Raw genomic sequence first — 20,892 nt, 5'->3', positions numbered from 1 at the left:
CTCAAATCAAACTGTATAAACGGAAACGGGCCCCGTGGCTAATCCGGGACCCCAGTATGTGATCTTTCTTTATAACTTAATCATTTTATTAACCAATATATTTACCCAAGCTTATTTTCCCATAACTGTTTTCTGAACGCGTAAACGAACAACTTGGCCCAGCTGGGAAAACGGGAATCTGAGCCAAGTTCAGTTTTAAGTATTAGACATTGAACAACATCACACCCTAAGCCTATTGCCACTTTCTGGGCGTTCCAGCTACACCCAGATTAGTTATACAGCCCAGTTTATTATTGAGATTATAATAATGTTAAAATATTAATATTATTATAATATTGATTATAGGAACTACTGATAGCGGACTGAACAAACCGCGAGTTGATACAGTAATGAATATCTACTAAACCGTGAGTTTCATGACCCCACTTTTAAACTGTTTTACGAATTTTGGGGTGAAAAGTATGTTTGATTACATATACATACCTAAAACATGTACTGATGTGAATTATCTAAGTGCTAACACACGAAAGTCCCCATGATCACAGTGATTAACTTCGAGCCGGTGGCTTGTGAATAGTACTATTTGTTTGACAAACCCAAACGGAATCGGCCTGGTTGCCGTGTCACATAGCGTCGTTTGCACATGACCATATTTATACAAACAGGCTATGTAGTGTTAGACATAGCTACCGGGGCATGTTGTGGGCGGAAAGGGGCCACAGTGGTTGATTGAGCGTGGGAAATGGATGCACGCAGCACATACAGTCAAGGCTTCACTGTAGCTTAGCATAATTACATCATTTATATACATACATACGTATTTCATGATTACAAGTGTTAACTTGTGGATACTCATTACTGTTTTCTTGAAACTTGTGAAACTCACCAACTCTAGTAGTTGACCCGTTTTAAACTGCTTTTCAGGTGTACCTAAATCGGAATGATTGGGTGATCTGTCACTTGCCTGAAGTGTGTGGTTGATGCTATGTGAATAAAAGCAAAGACGTCAGTAGTAAGAACGTTTAGTTAACGAACTAGTTTTGTTTGTACCACCTAGACTGTAAAACAATGATAGAACGAAGAAATGTAATATAATGTAAATTAGTTTGTAATGTTTCTTTATAAACAATGTGTTGATACTAGAGGTGTCTGTTACATTCCCGTTTTACGCTTCCGCATTGTGCTAGTCGGGGTGTGACAAGTTTCATGAGGAGATGGGAACCAAACTCCTCATCAGTACCACTTATCACCTGCAAACGGATGGTCAGTCCGAGAGGACCATTCAGACTCTTGAGGATATGTTGCGGGCTTGTGTTATCGATTTTTGTGGTAGTTGGGATCGTCACTTACCGTTAGTCGAGTTATCTTATAATAACAGTTATCACGCCACGATTCGGATGCCACCGTTTGAGATGTTGTATGGTAGGAGGTGTAGGACTCTAGTTTGTTGGGGTTCAATTGGTCAGAAACAATTGGGTAGTTTGGAGGTGGTTGAGGCTACGACTGAGAAGCTCAATAAGATAAAGGCTTTTATGAAGGCCGCTCAGGATCGTCAAAAGTCCTATGCGGATAAAAGGCGAAGACCTATTGTGTTTGAGGCTGGGTATCGGGTTATGTTGAAAGTTTCTCCGTGGAAGGGTATTATTCGTTTTCGTAAGAGGGGGAAGCTTAGTCCGAGGTTCATTGGTCCATTTCGTATATTGTCCCGTGTTAGTGAGGTAGCGTATAGACTGGAGTTGCCCGATGAGCTCGCAGGGATTCATCCAACTTTCCACGTGTCCCATTTGAGGAAATGTTTAGCTGACGAGGAGGCCCATGTGCCTCTTGATGATATTGAGCTCGATAGCATGCTGAACTATGTCGAAGAACCTATTGCTAGACTTGACCGTCAGGAAAGGCGTTTGAGGAACAAAGTGGTTAGTCAGGTGAAGGTGCAGTGGAGGCACCGTAGGGGTTCCGAGGCTACTTGGGAGTCCGAAGACGAGATGATGAAACTCTATCCGCAGTTCCTGTCGCATCGGGATTCGGGGACGAATCCCATTGTAAGGAGGGTGGACTTGTAACACCCGTTAATTTCCGGTATAAAGATTTAAATCATGTAAAGTATGTATAATTCTCGTGATTTAACCGACCTTTCTCAGAATCCTTCTCGTCATCCTGGTACGTTAATTCATTTAACTTTTCTTCCAAGATGCCTTATTATTCAATTTAGAGGGGCTAGAATGAATTATTTTTATATTATAACACAAGTCATAAAACCCTAACTCCCCCCCCCCCCTCACTCCTTTAGGCCGATCGGCAGCTAGCAGCCCCCCCCCCCCCTTGCGAATTTCTTCTGTGCAGCCAAGGTTAAACCATAGTTTTATGATTCCCCAAGTCTTTTACATCTTAATTGATCTTTATATTACGTGTATTGATCGAAAAATGACTTGTTTTAAGTTAACCGGGTGGCTGTCCAATTGAGCGGTTTTGGGACTGTTTTGGTTGAGGTTTTTGCACCAAAATCTTCCTAGGTATGTCTAGTATAACATACTTAAAAATCATGTTCATTGGTGTTCTTTAAGTTGGTCAACTAGTTGTAGTTTGATTGTTATGTTCGGTTGACTAGAATTGTAGTTTGGTGCGTTTAACGCCAGGGTTGAAGTGATTAACGACCAATTCAGCTCGGCGACACTCGGTTTGATCTACGGGCTGTTGAAAAATCATTTTTATAAGTTATGGGGCTGAATTGGTTGTTGATTACTCCAACGGATCGGTACAACACGCAATTGCGTTTATTGAGTAGTTGGTGCGTTGTACTTGCGAGTTACCGACCCATTTGACTCATGTAGTGTTGTGTGGACTTTTTGGCTGTGATTTTATCATATTGGGTCCACACAAGGCTGAGTTGGATGTTAACGGCCTAAATGACTCTTAAACGCGCGTGTTAGTCTCACCTAGTGCTTTCGGGGGCAAATTGGGAATTCTTTATTCCCGGGAGTACCTAAGGTTCGTTTTGGTGAATGTGAGGCCTCGGGGGCTGTTGTGATTTAGTTTGATGAGGTCGAGGGTTTAGGTAACTCGAACCATGTTAGAACGTCTCGTAGGATAAACGAGTCCTTTCGATGTCGATTGTAATGTTGTATGTAAACCGACAGGTGTTTGAGTTTTGGGATTACTTAGGGATCATCTGGCTCTTGGTGAATACGTGTCTTGTGTCAGGTGAGTTCATGATTCCCCTTTTAACTCTTTTTAAGTTTTGGGCTAGCATGCACACCTAAGCGATTTTGCTTGATGAAACGTTTAAACTATTTTATATAGGCTTGCTTGTATATGGTAGGCCTTGGGATGTTATAGTATGTATTTATGTATTATTGTATGGCCATTATTTGGCGATGTTAGTAGTCGTTATCGACTACGGATGTTACGTATGCCTACTTCATGTTTGCACACGTTGATGAGATGTTACGTGTTTGGGTTGTACATTTGCTCGACCCTGATGTTTTTACTTGGATGTTATATATATATATATATATTTATATTTATATATATATGGATGCACTTATAAAGATGTTTATATATATGTATGTATATATATATAAGGATGATTATTTATTGAAGATGTTAGCCTAACTGATGTATCCCTTTTATAGTTTAAAATCTTTAGGATGACTATTATGATTATTATTATTGATGTTATTTATTAAAACTTGAACTCACTCAGCTCAAGCTGACTTTGTGTGCATGTTAGTGTGAGTTTCATGTTAGAAGGAGGATTCCTTATCGCTTGGACGTGCACGAAGCTACTTGGGCGGTGAAGGGCATACGTGGATGGAAGATTTCATTATTAAACATTTCTTTTAAAAAGTTTTATCAAACATATTTAAAATGGTTTTGGGAACTCATTTTATTAATTATGGTTTTCCGCTGAATTATACTCTGAATTGGTTGTTTTAATGAAATGAACTGTTTTTGAGTTTAAGTATTTTGTAAGTATTTTGGATGAATATCAACTGTAGGATTCCCGAGATATGGGGTCTTACATGATTGAAAGCTACCACCAAGTTGGGTTGATTTCCAAATAAAGGAAATGCTCGACAAATGTACAAGGTTCGTGAGGTTGATAACCTTATTGTGGTCACGGACCTCTCGATTAAAGTCTCCATAGTTACCTTGTGTCGAAGCAAAACAAACAAGATCGTCATTCAAAAGTAATGAACGATTCACCGAACCCCTCGAGATGATCTACATTGATGTGTGTGATCTAAGGCAATTCCTACTCGTGGTAGGGAGTAAGTACTTCATCACGTTTATTGATGATAGTACAAGGTATTGTGTCACACCCCGATCCAGGGCCTAGGTGCAACACCCGTTATTTGGTATCTGTTTTGAAAATATATCAGAGTTGCGGGTTTGTTTTAACGGAAGTCTTTAAAATATAATATTCATTTATAAAAATGTTGGGTTTAAATTACCCGTTTGATTATTCAAATACCTGTCTTTTTAAAATATGATTCTTTATAATATTTTGATTAAAAATCTGAGCCATCAGATCACCTCTAATGACTATGTCTCCAATCTTTTATCAATTTTTCCTAGTCAGTTATATTCTTAATAGTTCCCTGAAATGTGGGGAAAAATATGTCAGCACACAGCCGGTGAATGATGTTGCATCTGTTATAATACCATTGTGAAAACAACAATAATACCTTTGTGACAACGCTTATTAGGCACCCAACTCAATTGGGATAAAATTACCCTAAGTACATGTATAATTAATCATATACACAATATCATTTCTCTGAACAGTCCCGTAGACTTCCAGAGGCATGTTTGATGATATGCATGGCCTCAGGGAACTTCGAGTCACCATGTATGAATGGATTTAGACACATGTATACTCTTAATATGAGTATGCCCGTTTCTTATTATTGTAACACAAAGTTTTAAGGATTCGTAAATCCTATGTAAACAGTTCAGACTCTAAAAGAGTTGTAAAAGTTTAGGGTGCATTCATCTTTTATGATTGTAATCAGTTTATAACACTGATTCCTATTTATTGATCAGTTTCTGCTACTGACCCCTGTCTGTAAATCAGTTTCTGTTACTGATTCCTGTTTTCTGAGTCTACTTCCTGATTGATTGACTTACTATTATCTCGGACCTATAGTACGAGAATAACATTCTTATAAATGTCTAGCTCAATGATCTAGCTTTAGACCCCGTAGTCTGTTTTGTATAGCTTTAACTCTGACAAATAATTTGTTTGTATAAAACTTTGGGACCTTCAATCCTTTTGTTTGTTTATCAATTATATGTCAGGTTTCTTCTTCAGAAAGAAACATCTAAATCATGTTTCTTCTTCAAGAAGAAACATTACTTTAACTATAATCATTGTGAATGAATAGTATGTTTCTTAATCATTAAGAAATACTATTTTAACTATACCCTTTGCATGTAAATGATTACGTTTCTTAATTATGAAGAAACAGTATTTAACTGTAACCTTTGCTTATGAAAAGTTATATTATGCTTATCAGCAATCAAGGTTCGGGCTATACCCCTCACTATGGTCTAAGCATTATAACAACAATAATAATAAAATAATAACTTAATCAGAACCCCTACCTCGTACGGGTATTTGGAGTTAAATGCCTATGACTGATCGAGCGGCAATTTTACTCTATATCGCATTCTAGAGCTTAGACCGTCAGTCAGAGCTTCAGAGCTTGGCACGTTCTACAAGATCGACACGCTTATCGAGGCAAAATGTGTGAAGATAAATTGGTTTTGGTGTGAGTTGTGATGTGTCGAGAAGCCTCCTATTTATAGCTGATTTTTTGCAACTTCGCGTCGCGCGAAGGACAAATGGCCAGCAACTTCGCATCGCGCGAACCGGCTATAGGTTTGCTGAGTCATCGGTAGGGTTGCCACGTGTCCACACGTGCCACGCATGCAAATCTGCTACATCGCGTCACGCGAAGGAATATTTCGCATAGCATGAAGCCGCACTATGTCGGTTTAATTTCTTTTGTCTTTCGCGTAGCACGAAGACTTGAAGCCCGATCCTTCGAGTCGTGCGAAGGATCAATTTTCAAGGTTTCAATTTCAGCACTTGTACTATCTAAAAATACTAAAGCGGCCCTTATGCGGTTCGCAGCGATGCTAGCGTGCGAAGTGCGCCATCAAAACGCCACATTACGCCGATCTCCCGAGTCTGTGTCCGTGTCCGAGTCCGTTTCCGTGCGCGTCGGGTGCTTCGCACCCTCCGCTAGGACTTTGGAGAGTGATGTGTCACATTAAAACATTTCTATGGAAACTTGCTTCCTTATAAAGAGCTTCCATTTCTTTTCTTGTTTCCATGTGAGATGAAAGTTCCATTCCTTATTTATACCCATGTGGAAGGCTTTCACTTTCTTCCATCTTTCCATGTGGGATGGAAATTTTCTCATTTCCTTAAGATAAGATGTTTTATTTTTCTTATCTCATTTTTCTCATTACTTGTATTTGACATATTTGGTCCAAAATAAATATGGTGTTTTCCTATATGTTACATCCTCCCCACCTTGAAATGAATCTCGTCATTGAGATTCGCTTGTCTTAGGTTTGGATGTTCTTACTTTGTTAATCTGTGATTAGATTCTATCTAATTCGATTCTTGTGTGTAGAATGATGGGAATTTCGGATCTGTTGCTAATTTTACATTTCGATTGATGTAATCAGTCAATAGTTCAGAATATCATAAGTAATTATAAATTTCTAAATACAGTGATTAGTTGTGTTTAATTATTTATCTTACCTTTTGTATTCTAAGTATTTACTGAGTTTAGCTCTGTTGCTTCTTAGATTCGATCTGTCAAATCTGCTCCATCTTTTGATCCTTATCATTTGTTTCCTTGTATTCTGACAATATCATATTTGATATACTATCAATCATATATTTGTGAGTATTCTCGAGTTCTTTTTCTTTGATTTTTTTATCAATCCATGTTGATCATTCCATTAATAGTATTTCTTGAATATCTTGCGATTGAGCAGAGATTTCTTTCTATGATATACTGTCTTTGCATATTTTAATATCTCTCGATATTTAATTTATCCTTTCTCGGTGATATTCAGAATCTTTTTTCTCAATATGTTATTAACCTATATTTGTAATAGGCTTGCATAAGTATCTAAATGGTGTTTCTTGATTAATCAGCAGACTTTAAGTCTGTTTCAGTTCAGCAGTCTCGTAGCAGTAGACTCGTGGTCTGATTAGCAGACTTTTAAGTTTGATTTAATTCAGTAGACTGTTAGGTTTGACCTAACCTTAATAGAGTTTATAATATACTTTGTTATTACGTATGACGTTTAATATGGCACGCCTTGGCCTAATAGAGATAGTCCACCCAACTGGATGAATTTGTCAGATAATAAATCAAATCAGCATGTTAACGGTTTTGAATGTCAGCTTTAAATTCAGATGCTCGATTGTCTTTCCTTTTAGAAATACTGAATATGAGCATTCTTCTGTATTGACAAGATCTGTATGCTAATATTTCATTTATAACTTAGGGAATTAAATACTCTTTCTTAGTTAACAAAATTTCTCGTTTCTAAACGAGTTACAACTTAATGTACAAAATTTAACTAGTCTATCTGACATCCTTTGATATTTGTTTGCTCTTGTCTTTTATTATTGTCAGATATCTTTGATTTCTTCTGACATTAGTTTCAGTCTTGATTAGCTTTTCTTTTCGGGCAATTTGTTTTAAAGTGGCCCGTTTCTCTACATATGAAACATACTCCTAGTTTCTTCCTGCATTCTTGGATTGTGTGTCCTCTATTGCAGAATGCACACTTATCTGTGCCTTCTAGTCGACATTTCCCAGAATGTTTTCTTCCCTAAGTTTTACAAGTGGATTTTGGAGTATTTCCTTCTTTTTCTATCTTCTCAAAATCTTCCTCTTGATTTCTTATCATATTATTGATCAAATACCCGGCTACTTCCATGGCCGAATCAGTTGTTTGTGGCATATTGGATCTTACCAAGTCGCTTATCTCTCTTGGTAATCCACATATATAACGAGTAACTTTATTGCATTCCGGAGTAACTAAATGTGGAACCAATCGACAATATTCAAGGAATTTAGTATTATATTCCCTGAGATTTGTTCCAACAACTTTATGATTCCATAGCTAGGTCTGAATCTGATCCATCTCGTGGAGTGGACAGAATTTCTTTATAATAAGGTCGTCGAATGCTTCCTAGCTTAAACTATATATTATCTCTCAACCTTTGTTTCGAATCATGTTATTCCACCATTCAAGAGCTTCTCATTTGAACATTTGAGATGAACATTAGATAGCTTCCTCACTTGTCTCCATAAAGCGGCTATAGCCATCTTAAAGCGGCTATAGCACCCTGTCTCCATAAAATTCTTTAGGGTTATAAGCTTGGAAATTTTTGAAATTGCATTCTTTTTGAATCTTTAACTTCTTTCGAGGTTTGTCCCTTGAATTATTGTCAGATGCAGAGCTATCATAAGCTTATTTCTTTCTTGACTGAACAGTTTTACTTTCACTTTTCTTATCAGATGTCACACCCCGACCAGCACAATGCAGAAGCTTAAAACAGGAATGTAACAAAGACCTCTAGTATCAACACATTGTTTATAAAGAAACATTACAAACTAATTTACAATATATTATATTTCTTTGTTCTATCATTGTTTTACAGTCTAGGTGGTACAAACAAAACTATTTCGTTAACTAAACGTTCATACTACCAACACCCTTGCCTCTATTCACATAGCATCAACCGCACACCTTGGGCAAATAACAGATCACCAAATCATTCCAATTTAGGTACACCTGAAAAGCAGTTTAAAACGAGTCAACTACTAGAGTTGGTGAGTTTCACGAGTTTCAAGAAATCAGTAATGAGTATTCACAAGTCAGCACTTGTAATCATGAAATAAGTATGTATGTATGTAAATGATGTAATTATGCTAAGCTACAGTGAAGCCTCGACTGTATGTGCTGCGTGGATCCATTTCCCACGCTCCATCAACCACTATGGACCCTTTCCGCCCACAACATGCCCCGGTAGCTATGTCTAACACTACATAGCCTGTTTGTATAAATATGGTCATGTGCAAACGGTGCTATGTGACACGGCAACCAGGCCGATTCCGTTTGGGTTTATCAAACCAATAGTACTATTCACAAGCCACCGGCTCGAAGTTAATCACTGTGATCGTGGGGACTTTCGTGTGTTAGCACTTAGATAATTCACATCAGTACATGTTTCAGGTATGTATATGTAATCAAACATGCTTTTTACCCCAAAAGTTCATAAAATAGTTTAAAAGTGGGGTCATGAAACTCACAGTTTAGTAGATAATCAGTACTGTATCAGCTCGTGGTTTGTTCGGCCTGCTATCAGTAGTCCCTATAATCAATATTATAATAATATTAATATTTTAATATTATTATAATCTCAATACTAAACTGATCTGGGTATAGTTGGAATGCCCAGAAAATGGCAATAGGCTTAGGTTGTGATGTTGTTCAATGTCTAATACTTAAAACCGAACTTGGCTCAGATTCCCGTTTTCCCAGCTGGGCCAAGTTGTTTGTTTACGCGTTCAGAAAACAGTTATGGGAAAATAAGCTTGGGTAAATGTATTGGTTAATACAATGATTAAGTTATAAAGAAGGATCACATACTGGGGTCCCGGATTAGCTACGAGACCCGTTTCCATTTATTCAGTTTAATTTAAGAAGAAACGCGCACAATCCATCCAGATTGTCCAGGTTTTTCATAGAAAAGTTTGTTTTCACTTAATTAGTCCAAAAATATGATTTTTGATCATTCTTGGTGTTTTGGTATTCCCGCAGATTCGTTAGTCGTGAACTTGCCGGATTTTATAAAAACTGAATTTATTTAATATTCAAATTAGCATAATTAATTAACCGTTAATCATAAAATTATGAAAATTTAGCCACTTATCAATTAAAATATTTAGATTTTTAAAAAAAATTTTCTGGAATTATTTACTGATCTATTAATTTATAAAAATTCATTTTATCAGCTATATTTCGCCCAAAAATCGTCCGTTTATCCCAAAAAATTTCCAAAAATTCCCCAAAAATTCCTGAATGCTCAAATCATGTCCCAAATCAACTTTTATAAATTCCAGAATGTAAAAAGTTCGTGCAATATTCTTTTCGGCCCAAATTCGGCTATAAAAATTCACACGAACGCAAATAAACAAAACACATTTAAACTTCTCCAAATAATTCCAAAAGTCATATGTGATCAAAATACATCAAATATGAGTTTCCAGAAAAAATTCATAATTTTTGAAGTATTTTAGCTATTTTTCCCAAATAAACGTCCCAATTCGGTAATAAATTCGCCAAATATTCTCGGATGGTCGAAAAATTACCAAATTTGAACAGGGACTCATTGACATGATCTCTGATGTCCCTGAAAAATTTCAAGGCCTAAAAATATGAACATCACAACCTTAACCTAAATAGCCCGTAAGCGAGTGTTTCGGCATTACCTTAGCGGGTTTGGCTCGTTCCGACTTTTTAATCAAGTTTTCAGGTTCTTGTGCTTCTAAGAATGCTAGGTACAAGTCCTATATCATAAACCAAGCAATATTTCATCAACATAACAGCCCTTAACTTAGGGTTTCGGCTAGTGCACAAAAACGAACTTTTGAACCGTAAAAACGCCGTTTCAACTCTTTAATCCGTGTTTATGGCCAAAAAAACTATCAAAACAGGTTCCTTACCATGTGTATGATAAAAACATGTTAATGGACCATTTTTAGGATTTTTACACGGTTAGGAATGATTTTTAGTAACCAAGACATGTTTTTATGGTATTAAACAAGTTTAAACAAGTTCAAAAGCTATTTATTTAAGCTCTTTACCTTAGGGTTTGAAGGTTTTCTGGCATTTCAGCTTGCAGCTGCTTGGACCTCAGTTTTTATAAACCAAAATGGATAAACAAGCTTCCAAAACAAGTTTTATAAAAAGAATGGGGGGGTGGGTTGGGCTGTCCGATCGGAAGCCTTCATGGGCCCATGATAGGCTGTTTTGGCCCAATAATCTGGTTTCTCAAGCCCAAATACGAAAAGCCCAGTCCAAATTTAGTTCGGGTTCGGTTTTTGGCGCGAAAAACTTATCGGGTACGTTAAACAACGCGAAAATAAGTGTTTTTCGGCTAGTTTTGTGTAAAATTATAAAAACATACTATATGTTTGTAAAAATCAAAAATATTTTCACGGATCGCTTAAAACATTTCAAATAAGTGTTTGGTAAGTCTTTTTCGGCTTAACGGATGATACAATGTTTGGTTTGTAACTATCTTTTGCGTTTAAATCTATAGCGGGTAGTTAAACGAGCATATTTTCGTTTAACTTGTTTGCTATCAAACTAAGGCCATATTTCTAATGTTTTAGCTTGTATAGATCGTATATCACTTATAGATGCCCCCCCGAGATATCTGGGTCATAACCCGACCCGTTCGGTTAATCGTTCATTTGTTAGGCAAAAGGCGTTTATTTGCTTAATCGGTAAATACGTAATGAGGTGTACCTTGTTTTGGCTCGAATGTCACATCAGATATTGGTTGTCTTTGACTCGTAGAAATGTCCTTGATTGCTTCAAGAATTGGAGTCATAGCTTCCTTGATCATCTTTTGGAATTCTTCTTTATACTGAGTGGGAAGTTCCTTGTTCTCATTGTTAGCATTTTCCTTACTTCTAACTTCCTTGGAAGGATTGTTTTGAGAGTGTGCACTTTCTTCTTTTGACATATTACAATAAAATTTAAAGATAAGTTCAATATTCGGAGAATTCAAAACATATCTTTTATTTAACATATTGTAGTTTTACAAAAGTGCATAACATTATCATAACTATACTTATTACAAATATTATAGTTCTTATTAACTATTTCTTCTAGCGGATAATTAATTTCTTGAAATTATTAATTTCAGTTTCAAATGTTGCACTAATGATTATTATTCTATTTTATTACACTTTAATGATCATTATGATGTTTGTTATGATTTTTATGATAATTACTAAGTATCATTATGACGTTTCTTATGATTTCAAACGTTGCACTAATGATCATTATTCTATTTTATTACACTTTAATGATCATTATGACGTTTGTTATGATTTTAATGATAATTACTAAGTATCATAGCCATCAAAGGTGAGATAGATTTTATCCTACAAAATCATACTTGGGAACTACTGGATCTTCCTCAAGGATGTAAACCACAAGTATATAGATGGATCTTCAAGAAGAATATGAAACCAGATGGCACTATCGATAAGTACAAGGCAAGGTTGGTGATAAAAGGATATAAACAATGAGAAAGTTTACATTACTTTGATACATATTCGCTAGGTACACAAATAACCTCCATCAGGTGGGTGCTTACCATTGCCGTCATTAGAAATCTGGAAGTTCACCAAATGGATGTGAAAACCGCTTTCTTGAATGGAAATATGGAGGAAGAGATTTACATGGAACAACCTGAAGGTTTCATAGCCATTGGGCAAGAAAAGAAAGTTTATAAGCTTGTAAAATCCTTGTATGGATTGAAACAAGCTCCAAAACAATGGCATCAAAAGTTTGATCATGTCATGCTTGATGCTAGGTTCAAAATCAATGAATGCGACAAACGTGTATATTTGAAGGACACATCAAATGGATATGTCATTCTGTGTCTATACGTAGATGATATGCTCATTGTTGGAAGTGATGACAAAATCATAACATCCACAAAGAACATGCTAATGGCAAGATTTGACATGAAAGAGATGGGTTTGAGGATGTGATTTTGGGAGTTAAAATCACACGCACCCAAAGTGGACTTGTTTTAAGTCAAGCCCATTACGTGAACAAAATTGTTGGTGCATTTTGTGACCGTCGCTATGCAATTCTGACCAGCGGAACGCCACAGGCGAAGTTAGAACAACTTCGCCATAGGCGAAGTTATAACAACTTCGCCATAGGCGAAGTTAGCACAACTTCTGCCATAGGCGAAGTTATATCAACTTCGCCATAGGCGAAGTTGTAACAACTTCGCCTACAGGCCCAAACCCGTGAAGTTTATATATATATATGTGTGTCGTGTTTAGGGTTAGTAATCCAGAAATTAGAGTATTGTGTGATAAGTTTAATTAGCTAGAGAGAAACCGAGAGAGTGAGCCGTGTGGGACGGCCCGAGGTAGAGCTCACCTCGGGTCGGCCGTGTCATTTGTTTTCATGTTTGGTATGTAAGTGTTTTGATTATTATATAAGAATCTGCAGATTTGATTATCCCGTTCTTGTATTTGTTCGTGTATTTGTTCGTGTTTGTGTTCTTCGTCTTGTACACCATTAACGAGTCTAGGTGGATTCCGCACTCCTAGACCTCGTGCGGATCTCGTATCGATCGGCGATGCCCCCGGGGGGACCTACATGTGGTATCAGAGCCTTAGGCTCTTATGCTATGGTTCGAGATCTGCGTTTTGGTGTTTCTGGCACGTTTCTGTGCGTTTCTGGCCGAACAGCGCCGCAGGCGAAGTTATTGTTCATCAGGCGAAGTTGCCGTCACTGTTCGTAGGGTTTCAGCGAAGATATAAGGTTTGGCGAAGTTATGAACAGGCGAAGTTGACTTTAGGCGAAGTTGACTTCTCGGCGAAGTTATAGCCAGGCGAAGTTATGGACAGACGAAGTTAACTTTAGGCGAAGTTAACGAGAAAAAAAAAAAAAAAAAAAAGAGTATTTTGGTGTTTTCGTCTGTATGGCCAGGTGTACACGATTATTGTGAGACCGGAGATGTTGTTCCGTCAACGAGTGATCTTGTTATCTCTTGGTCTTACGGGTGAACAAATACGTGTCAACTCTGGATATGGAGTTGAGTTTGTGAATGGGATATTTATTGAAACTGGATATTGACACATATTTGGGTGTTTGTGGGCAATGAAATTGTTGTTGTTCGAGGTTGACCAACTGAAGAAAGTCAAATTGAACTGAAGGTTTTCGTCATTACTGGATTGCGGTCAGAGCATATTATTTATGTTATTTTCAAGGCGTTTGAGAATTGGATCCTGAAACGTGATGCTTATTTATTAGAGTGAAAATTCTGGAACAAGTTGGATTTAATCGGGAACTAAAGTGTTTATGTTCTTGATCGTTATCCCTGGTGATTGAAGATGCTTCGGATTAATTAATGGTCATGTGTTAGATTCTGTCAAGGTGGTTTTGTGATGAAATTGATCACTTGATGTTGAGTAGTTGAAGATTAAACCTTATCGTATGCCGACGAGTTGGTGAAGTTGTGGAGGAAGCCCAACTTCACGTGTTGGTGAAGTCAGATGGACTCACGTGATTGGTTGAGATGATCTATTGGCACGAGGATGCATGCATTTCAAAGACCTCAATCGTTATAGTCGGAGAAGCTTACACTGAATGGGAGATCTGATATGGAAGACGCAGGGTGATTGGTAGATTTGTGAAGCTACATGACAGTTTCAGACACGGCTGGTTGAAGGGCAAACAGAAGATCATCAGTTAAGAGGGAGTCTGTTGGTGCATGTTTTTGTAACAGATGATCTTTCGTGTTTGTTAGAATTGAGAGCAACGGTTAAAGGGGAGTCTGTTGGTGCATTTTGTGACCGTCGCTATGCAATTCTGACCAGCGGAACGCCACAGGCGAAGTTAGAACAACTTCGCCATAGGCGAAGTTAGCACAACTTCTGCCATAGGCGAAGTTATATCAACTTCGCCATAGGCGCCCGTGAAGTTTATATATATATATATATATGTGTGTCGTGTTTAGGGTTAGTAATCCAGAAATTAGAGTATTGTGTGATAAGTTTAATTAGCTAGAGAGAAACCGAGAGAGTGAGCCGTGTGGGACGGCCCAAGGTAGAGCTCACCTCGGGTCGGCCGTGTCATTTGTTTTCATGTTTGGTATGTAAGTGTTTTGATTATTATATAAGAATCTGCAGATTTGATTATCCCGTTCTTGTATTTGTTCGTGTATTTGTTCGTGTTTGTGTTCTTCGTCTTGTACACCATTAACGAGTCTAGGTGGATTCCGCACTCCTAGACCTCGTGCGGATCTCGTATCGATCGGCGATGCCCCCGGGGGGACCTACAAAAATTCTTGAGAAGTTTAATGCTAATGACTCTAATGTAGCTAGAACTCCCATTGACACGAGTCAACATCTAGCTAAGAATAGAAGTAAACCCGTTAATCATTTGGAATACTCGGGAATTATCAGCAGCTTAATGTATCTTATGAGTTGCACTAGACCAGACTTAGCATATGCTGTGAGCAAGCTAAGTAGATACATGAGCAACCCAAGTGCAATTCATTGGAACGGTGTGATTCGGTTGCTTCGGTACCTAAGATATACTCGGGAATACGGGTTGCATTATAACAGATATCCGGCAGTTATCGAAGGACACTGTGATGCAAATTGGATATCTAACACGAATGATTCCAGAGCAACAAGTAGGTATGTATTAAAACTTGGAGGTGCTGCTATATCGTGGAAATCGTCTAAGCAAATGGTTATAGTTAGATCCACGATGGAATCAGAATTCGTCGCCCTAGATAAAGCGGACGAAGAGGCAGAATGGTTACGTCAATTTGTTGAGGATACCAAGATAGCCTAAGCCGGCATCGGCCATTTGTATACATTGTGATAGCCAATCGGTAATTGGTAGAGCTCATAACACAATGTATAATGGTAAGAACAGACATATTAGACATAGACATAATACGGTACGACAACTAATCTCTACATGAATTATCACTGTTGACTACGTGAAGTCAAAGGATAATATGCGAATCCGTTAACAAAAGGCCTAAGTAGAGAGTTAGTTCAAAATTCGTCCATGGGAATGGGACTAAAGCCCTTAAAAAATTAAAAGTTCATACGAAGGAAACCTAACTCAACAGATTGCAGATCCCAAGAATTGAGTTCAATAGGAAAACCTAATTGTATGAATTAATGAGGTCACTATGGGGGGGGGATAACCCTACGTATTTAAAAGGTAGTTTACTACATAGTTGGTAAACTTCCTAGTCCATTCCTAAAAGTGACAAGTGTGAGGCAAGCCTATGGCTTTTAATGATTCGACTAAGGTAACCATACATGATGAATCACCTATGTGACAGAGAAGTGGGGTCGCTTTGAAGGGTATTGTTGGGGCACAATACTTAATGGCTCTCGCAGAACCAGGCTCATGTTCATAACCATAACGAACATAACTATGAAGACTTGTCTTTGTCAGGCAGAGTCTTGTGTGAAGTGTATTATCGTCTACATAAACGACTGATGAGTTCAAAGACATCGCTGTCTACTCAAAGTCAGTGGGCTAATTGCGCTTTATAAGCAAAGGTTCAAAGAGTAACATCTACCTATTGTATGCAAGATTCAACTGCTGAAATCTAATCGTAATAATGTTGTTTCGGCCTCCATTCATGTGGGGAATTATCGGAAGATTGGGTATAAGTGTGTGTGTGAATGAATGTCTAAAAAATTGAAGTTGTAAAACTTTGTCCCACATCGGTTGGGGAACAAATTTAAGAGTGGTTTATAAGGTGTCATTCTTACTACACATTTGAAAATTTGTGATGTGTTTTACTACAACTCCTACCCGCGCGCAGGGGCGGTGCAAAATTGGGTTTCCGGACTAAAATCTATCGAACTCGTGCGTGCCCGCACGTCCCGCGGACACGAATGCAGCTCCGAAAACTCGGGCCCGCGTGAGGCAATTTTTTGCATTTATTTTTGAGAATTTCATAACTGAAGTTGGTCAAAAGATTTAATGATAATTATTCTCGTAATATAATTATTAATTTCGGTTTCAAATGTCTCACTAATGATCATTATTCTATTTTATTAAACTTTAATGATCAGTATGAGCTTTGATTTATGTTATGACTTTCTGGCTATAAAACCAGTTCAAATACTTCAGCCAAAGACACACCAAAAGACACAAATTCACTCTTTCTCTCTGCTGCAACATTATTACGGTTTCGTTTCAGACAAGTGATCAAGTTTGGCAGTCCGCTACTGCTTCGAACTGGAGTACCCTAGGGACAGACCGCGAATCTTTTTAAGGGAATTGTGTCAAACACAAGCCCGGTTCACCATTATCGTTATTGTTTCTATTTTATTGTTTTTGGTTCTAATACAGGAATACCAACAGGGTCGACTATCTGACTAACGATTTTCTGGTCGGCTACCCAAAATTAATCAGTCACCAGCTGACTAGTGATTAATCACCTACTAGTCGCTAGCTAGTCCCGATTTCTACAACACTGCACACACATCAATTTCGAAGCATAAATTATCTTTAATTTAGTATAATTATAAAGATCATCACGGTAAAGGTAAATTAGCTAAGAACATCAACTCTACACAATTGACTAATTCGAGTAAAACCATGATTATAATAACATAACATCAACTCACTAATGGATCAAACATGGTCCATACTTGATAACATCTTCTACAAGATGACCAAAGTTGCTCCACTTTTACATAAAAAAAAGTGAGACTAATTAAACTTTGGGGTAGATGGGAAGAAAAACGAGATATAAACTTGTGATCTTATACATATCTTTCTAGAGGAAATACGATCAAGTAGCACTCATCATTCAAGTTCTTTAGTCATCATGCACGTCAAGTAGATTAGGGTGCTGGCCAAATGCCTTCACACCCGTCTGTAACGTATGATAAACACGACACAGGCACCAAACACAATCCACGACTTCGAAGATCTCTCTTCACCCTTGGATTTCCATCCTCCATTTGTCCCTGAATAGAAACCAAACCGTACACATTCAAATACACATGAAAACGCACACACTTATATAAATAAATAAAGAGATTTTATTGCTTCTATAATATATGATTGTTTATTGGATTACATCGAAACAGAAGGCAAAAATGCAAGAATGGGTATTGAACTTGAGTTTGATGACCGCTAGTGTCTAAGGTATGCACAGCTAACCATTAGACCATCATTATATAAATCGTATCACAAGTCACAAATTCTGCTTTGTTTTTTCCTTCCTTTCTTTTTCATTCGGGTTAAAAGAGGAAGATTTGAGTAAATGAAGAAACCAAAAACGGTTAAATGGCTAATTATTATTAATTGTAACTAACTAAGATTGAGATCTAGAGATGTTCTTACCCCGTGTGTTGATATCCCACCAATCTCGTTACTCGACTTCATGTATGGCACACTTAGTGTCTACAAAATCAATAGTGTTTTCGAGTCAAATCAATGTACAACTTAGATGTATATATAGATTTCCCGTGTGAAATGGGAAGCTATGACGGCACATGTATAAATTGTGAAGTTACGTCATTATCTTGTTTCCCTAAATATGGCTGCTTGTCCTAGGAACTAGGATTTGTTGTATCCTATATTTTTGGAAAGAAAATTTAGCAACAGGCATGTCATTAAATCCTTTATTGTCACTACTTGTTGATGCAATCATTTTCCACTAAATACCTATTTTCTTTTTTTTTTTTTTTGCATATTCAAGTTTTTGATATGTGTTTGTTTTATTTGACTGGTAAACTTTAAACGTATTAAAATTTATAGAGAAGTTACACGAAATATATATATGTAGTAAGTTTGTTTTCTAAAGTTACCTTTTTTTTTCAAAGATATATTCACCTACAACAGAAAATAAATATAGACATTGAATTTGCCAAAAGCAATGCCTCTTTTGCATTTGGAAACCTTAATTTTGGCCCAAATATGAGCAAAGGATTTTTGAAATCACTACTATATATTTTGTTTTTGTTTTTGTGATTTTTAAAACAAAAATAAAAATAAAATAATATTTTAATTATCAAGTATTTTTATAATATATTTTTTCAGTAATTATGGGTGGAAACAATAAAGAACGTAACCCAAGAAGAATGTTTTGAAAGATGAACAGAAAGTATATACACCTCGACTTGTGTTTGTAGAAATTTGATATATCCAATAGCCTCCATTAGTACCGAAGCTGTATCAGTCTGTAACAGTTATACATTCATTACTTCAAAATAAAAAAAATTAAATTTACTAATCTAATGCTCAAGATTGTTTCAAAAGTATATAAATCACAGTGATCGAGAGAAGGAAAGAAAGTATATATACCTTTTTATATTTCTCTTATTTACTTTTTAGTTGTTTAATTTGGGGAAAAAAGGTTATAAAAAAAAAAAAAAAAAAAAAAAAAAACACCGTATTACCTTGCCAAAAGGTGCCACCAGCTGCTGAATAGCTGCAATTCTGTCCCCTAGTTTCTCCTTGCGGACCTGATTCAATATAGTCAAAGAATGTTTCAAAAATTATAAATGTAGGGTTTTTTATTTTAATTATATATGCATATAGATCGAAATAATTACAAGATAACAAAATAATGATAAAACCTGAAAGGGTGCGGTAGAAGAGCGTGTTTCGGATTTTGATTTCTTTGGTGCTACAGATTTAGTCTCCTTTGCATCGACATATTTGCTAGCTGGCCTCTTTGCTGATTGATCTGTACTTCCAGTGGTGGAGACCGATGATACCTTTAATAAGTTGGAAACAGATATAAAGTTTAGTTTTTTTTAACTTTAATTGTATTATATGTTCATCATGATCTTTAACCTTGTCAAAAGGTCATAATTAAAGCTGTAATTGAACTCACCTTACTAGGATAAACTGATGGCCTTTGATTCGGTTGTCGCATACAATCAAAACCGTAAGATACGCCTCCAAGATTATGCGCGCTGAGTGACGAATGATGACTAAATTTCGCATCGAATCTTGGAGAGCCAAAGGGATATTCCAAAGCTGGTAAGCAGTTCATATCAAAAGATGATGTTGATGATGAGGATGATGAAGTGGTGGTGGATTGATTCAAACTTGAAATGCTTATAGTTGGGAAAATTTGGCTAAATGTCCCATTAGAACAAGTTTGATCATCTATAAGCTGGCCACCTTTAATTTGACATCCAGTAGCATAATTTGCAAGCAAGAAATCTTGAATATTATTATTATTTGAGTAGCTAATTTGTTGATGCTCATCATCCTTCAAGAGGCTAGAGTAATTAGGGTTGCAGTTTAAAAGCTCTAGGAATTTTGGGTATGATTCAACAACTGAAAATTCATCTTTGATTCTTGCAAGATTTTGCAAGTCATGAGTCATGAAGTTATCGACCGGATAGCCCATGTTGTTGCAAGGGAAAGTGTCAAGATTTCTTGAATTTATGTTGTTATTCTGTCTGTTCCTGCATTGGTTAAATAATAAAGAACTTAAGTTATAATATCAAAGCAAAACCCTAGCAAAAACCATCAAGGAAAATTCAAGAAACATAATGATATGTTAATGATAAAAATAAGGGCACTTATAAGTTATGAATAAATTCAAGTGTATATATGATTTGTATGTGTTGCTTTTTGTACATAATGATGAATCTCAAGAAAAAGCATCATATCATATCAAAACCTAAGCAGGAAAAAAAGTTTGAAAAAAGAAAAGTTAGAGAGAGAGAGAGAGAGAGAGAGGTTACAAGATGGGATTTTGGGACCAAGGAAAAGAAGAAGAATCCACAATAAGTTGATGATCTTGTTGTTGATGACGGAGATGAAAGTTTGCAGACTCCATTACTAATATTTATATATATGAGAGAGTGATTACAGATACTGGTGGTGTTATATGCACTTTCCTTTAATCTTATTTGTGAAGAAAACTGAAAATGAAAGGTTTAAAGGAGGCAAGCAATTAAGAAGAGAATTGGGAAAGAATCTTAATTTGTCTCAGGTGACATGCACCCTCGGTGAGCTCATAGATGGACATTGACTCATCTTGGTGCGTGTGGGTGCACTCAGGAGGGCTTT

General features: G+C 36.8%; 1 protein-coding gene and 1 pseudogene across 2 annotated transcripts in view; both read right to left on the bottom strand.

Moving 5' to 3' along the window:
• The window catches only part of LOC143587560 (phosphatidylinositol/phosphatidylcholine transfer protein SFH12-like), a 28,286-nt pseudogene extending 16,489 nt beyond the window's left edge, over positions 1-11,797 (bottom strand). The window contains exon 1 of the transcript XR_013144913.1: positions 11,578-11,797. The product of XR_013144913.1 is annotated as a phosphatidylinositol/phosphatidylcholine transfer protein SFH12-like (transcript). The remainder of the gene's footprint in view (positions 1-11,577) is intronic.
• Positions 11,798-17,454: 5,657 nt separating this feature from the next.
• LOC143587564 (transcription factor bHLH110-like) lies at positions 17,455-20,659 on the bottom strand. Its single transcript, XM_077068822.1, has 7 exons — positions 20,565-20,659; positions 19,700-20,282; positions 19,440-19,580; positions 19,260-19,325; positions 18,975-19,040; positions 18,202-18,261; positions 17,455-17,822 (listed from the first exon to the last, which is right to left on the bottom strand). Exons 1-7 carry the CDS (start codon positions 20,657-20,659, stop codon positions 17,697-17,699), a joined length of 1,137 nt encoding a protein of 378 aa, XP_076924937.1. The 3' UTR covers positions 17,455-17,696.
• Between the last annotated feature and the right edge of the window lie 233 nt (positions 20,660-20,892).

This window comes from Bidens hawaiensis, unplaced genomic scaffold (genome assembly GCF_021521415.1).
Source record: "Bidens hawaiensis isolate Kalapana, Puna unplaced genomic scaffold, B.hawaiensis_p1.1 tig00035563_1, whole genome shotgun sequence".
In the NCBI taxonomy this organism is placed as follows: Eukaryota; Viridiplantae; Streptophyta; class Magnoliopsida; order Asterales; family Asteraceae; genus Bidens; species Bidens hawaiensis.
The sequence above is the reverse complement of the archived record's forward strand: the minus strand, read 5'-3'. Positions and strand labels throughout refer to the sequence as shown.

Coding starts and splice junctions, on each gene's coding strand:
- LOC143587564 (XM_077068822.1), bottom strand. CDS start 20,659: ATGGAGTCTGCAAACTTTCATCTCCGTCATCAACAACAAGATCATCAA. Junction 18,262..18,974: donor TTCTACAAACACAAGTCGAG/GTGTATATACTT, acceptor TTGATTTTGTAG/ACACTAAGTGTGCCATACAT. Junction 17,823..18,201: donor GTGGGATATCAACACACGGG/GTAAGAACATCT, acceptor GTTTCTATTCAG/GGACAAATGGAGGATGGAAA.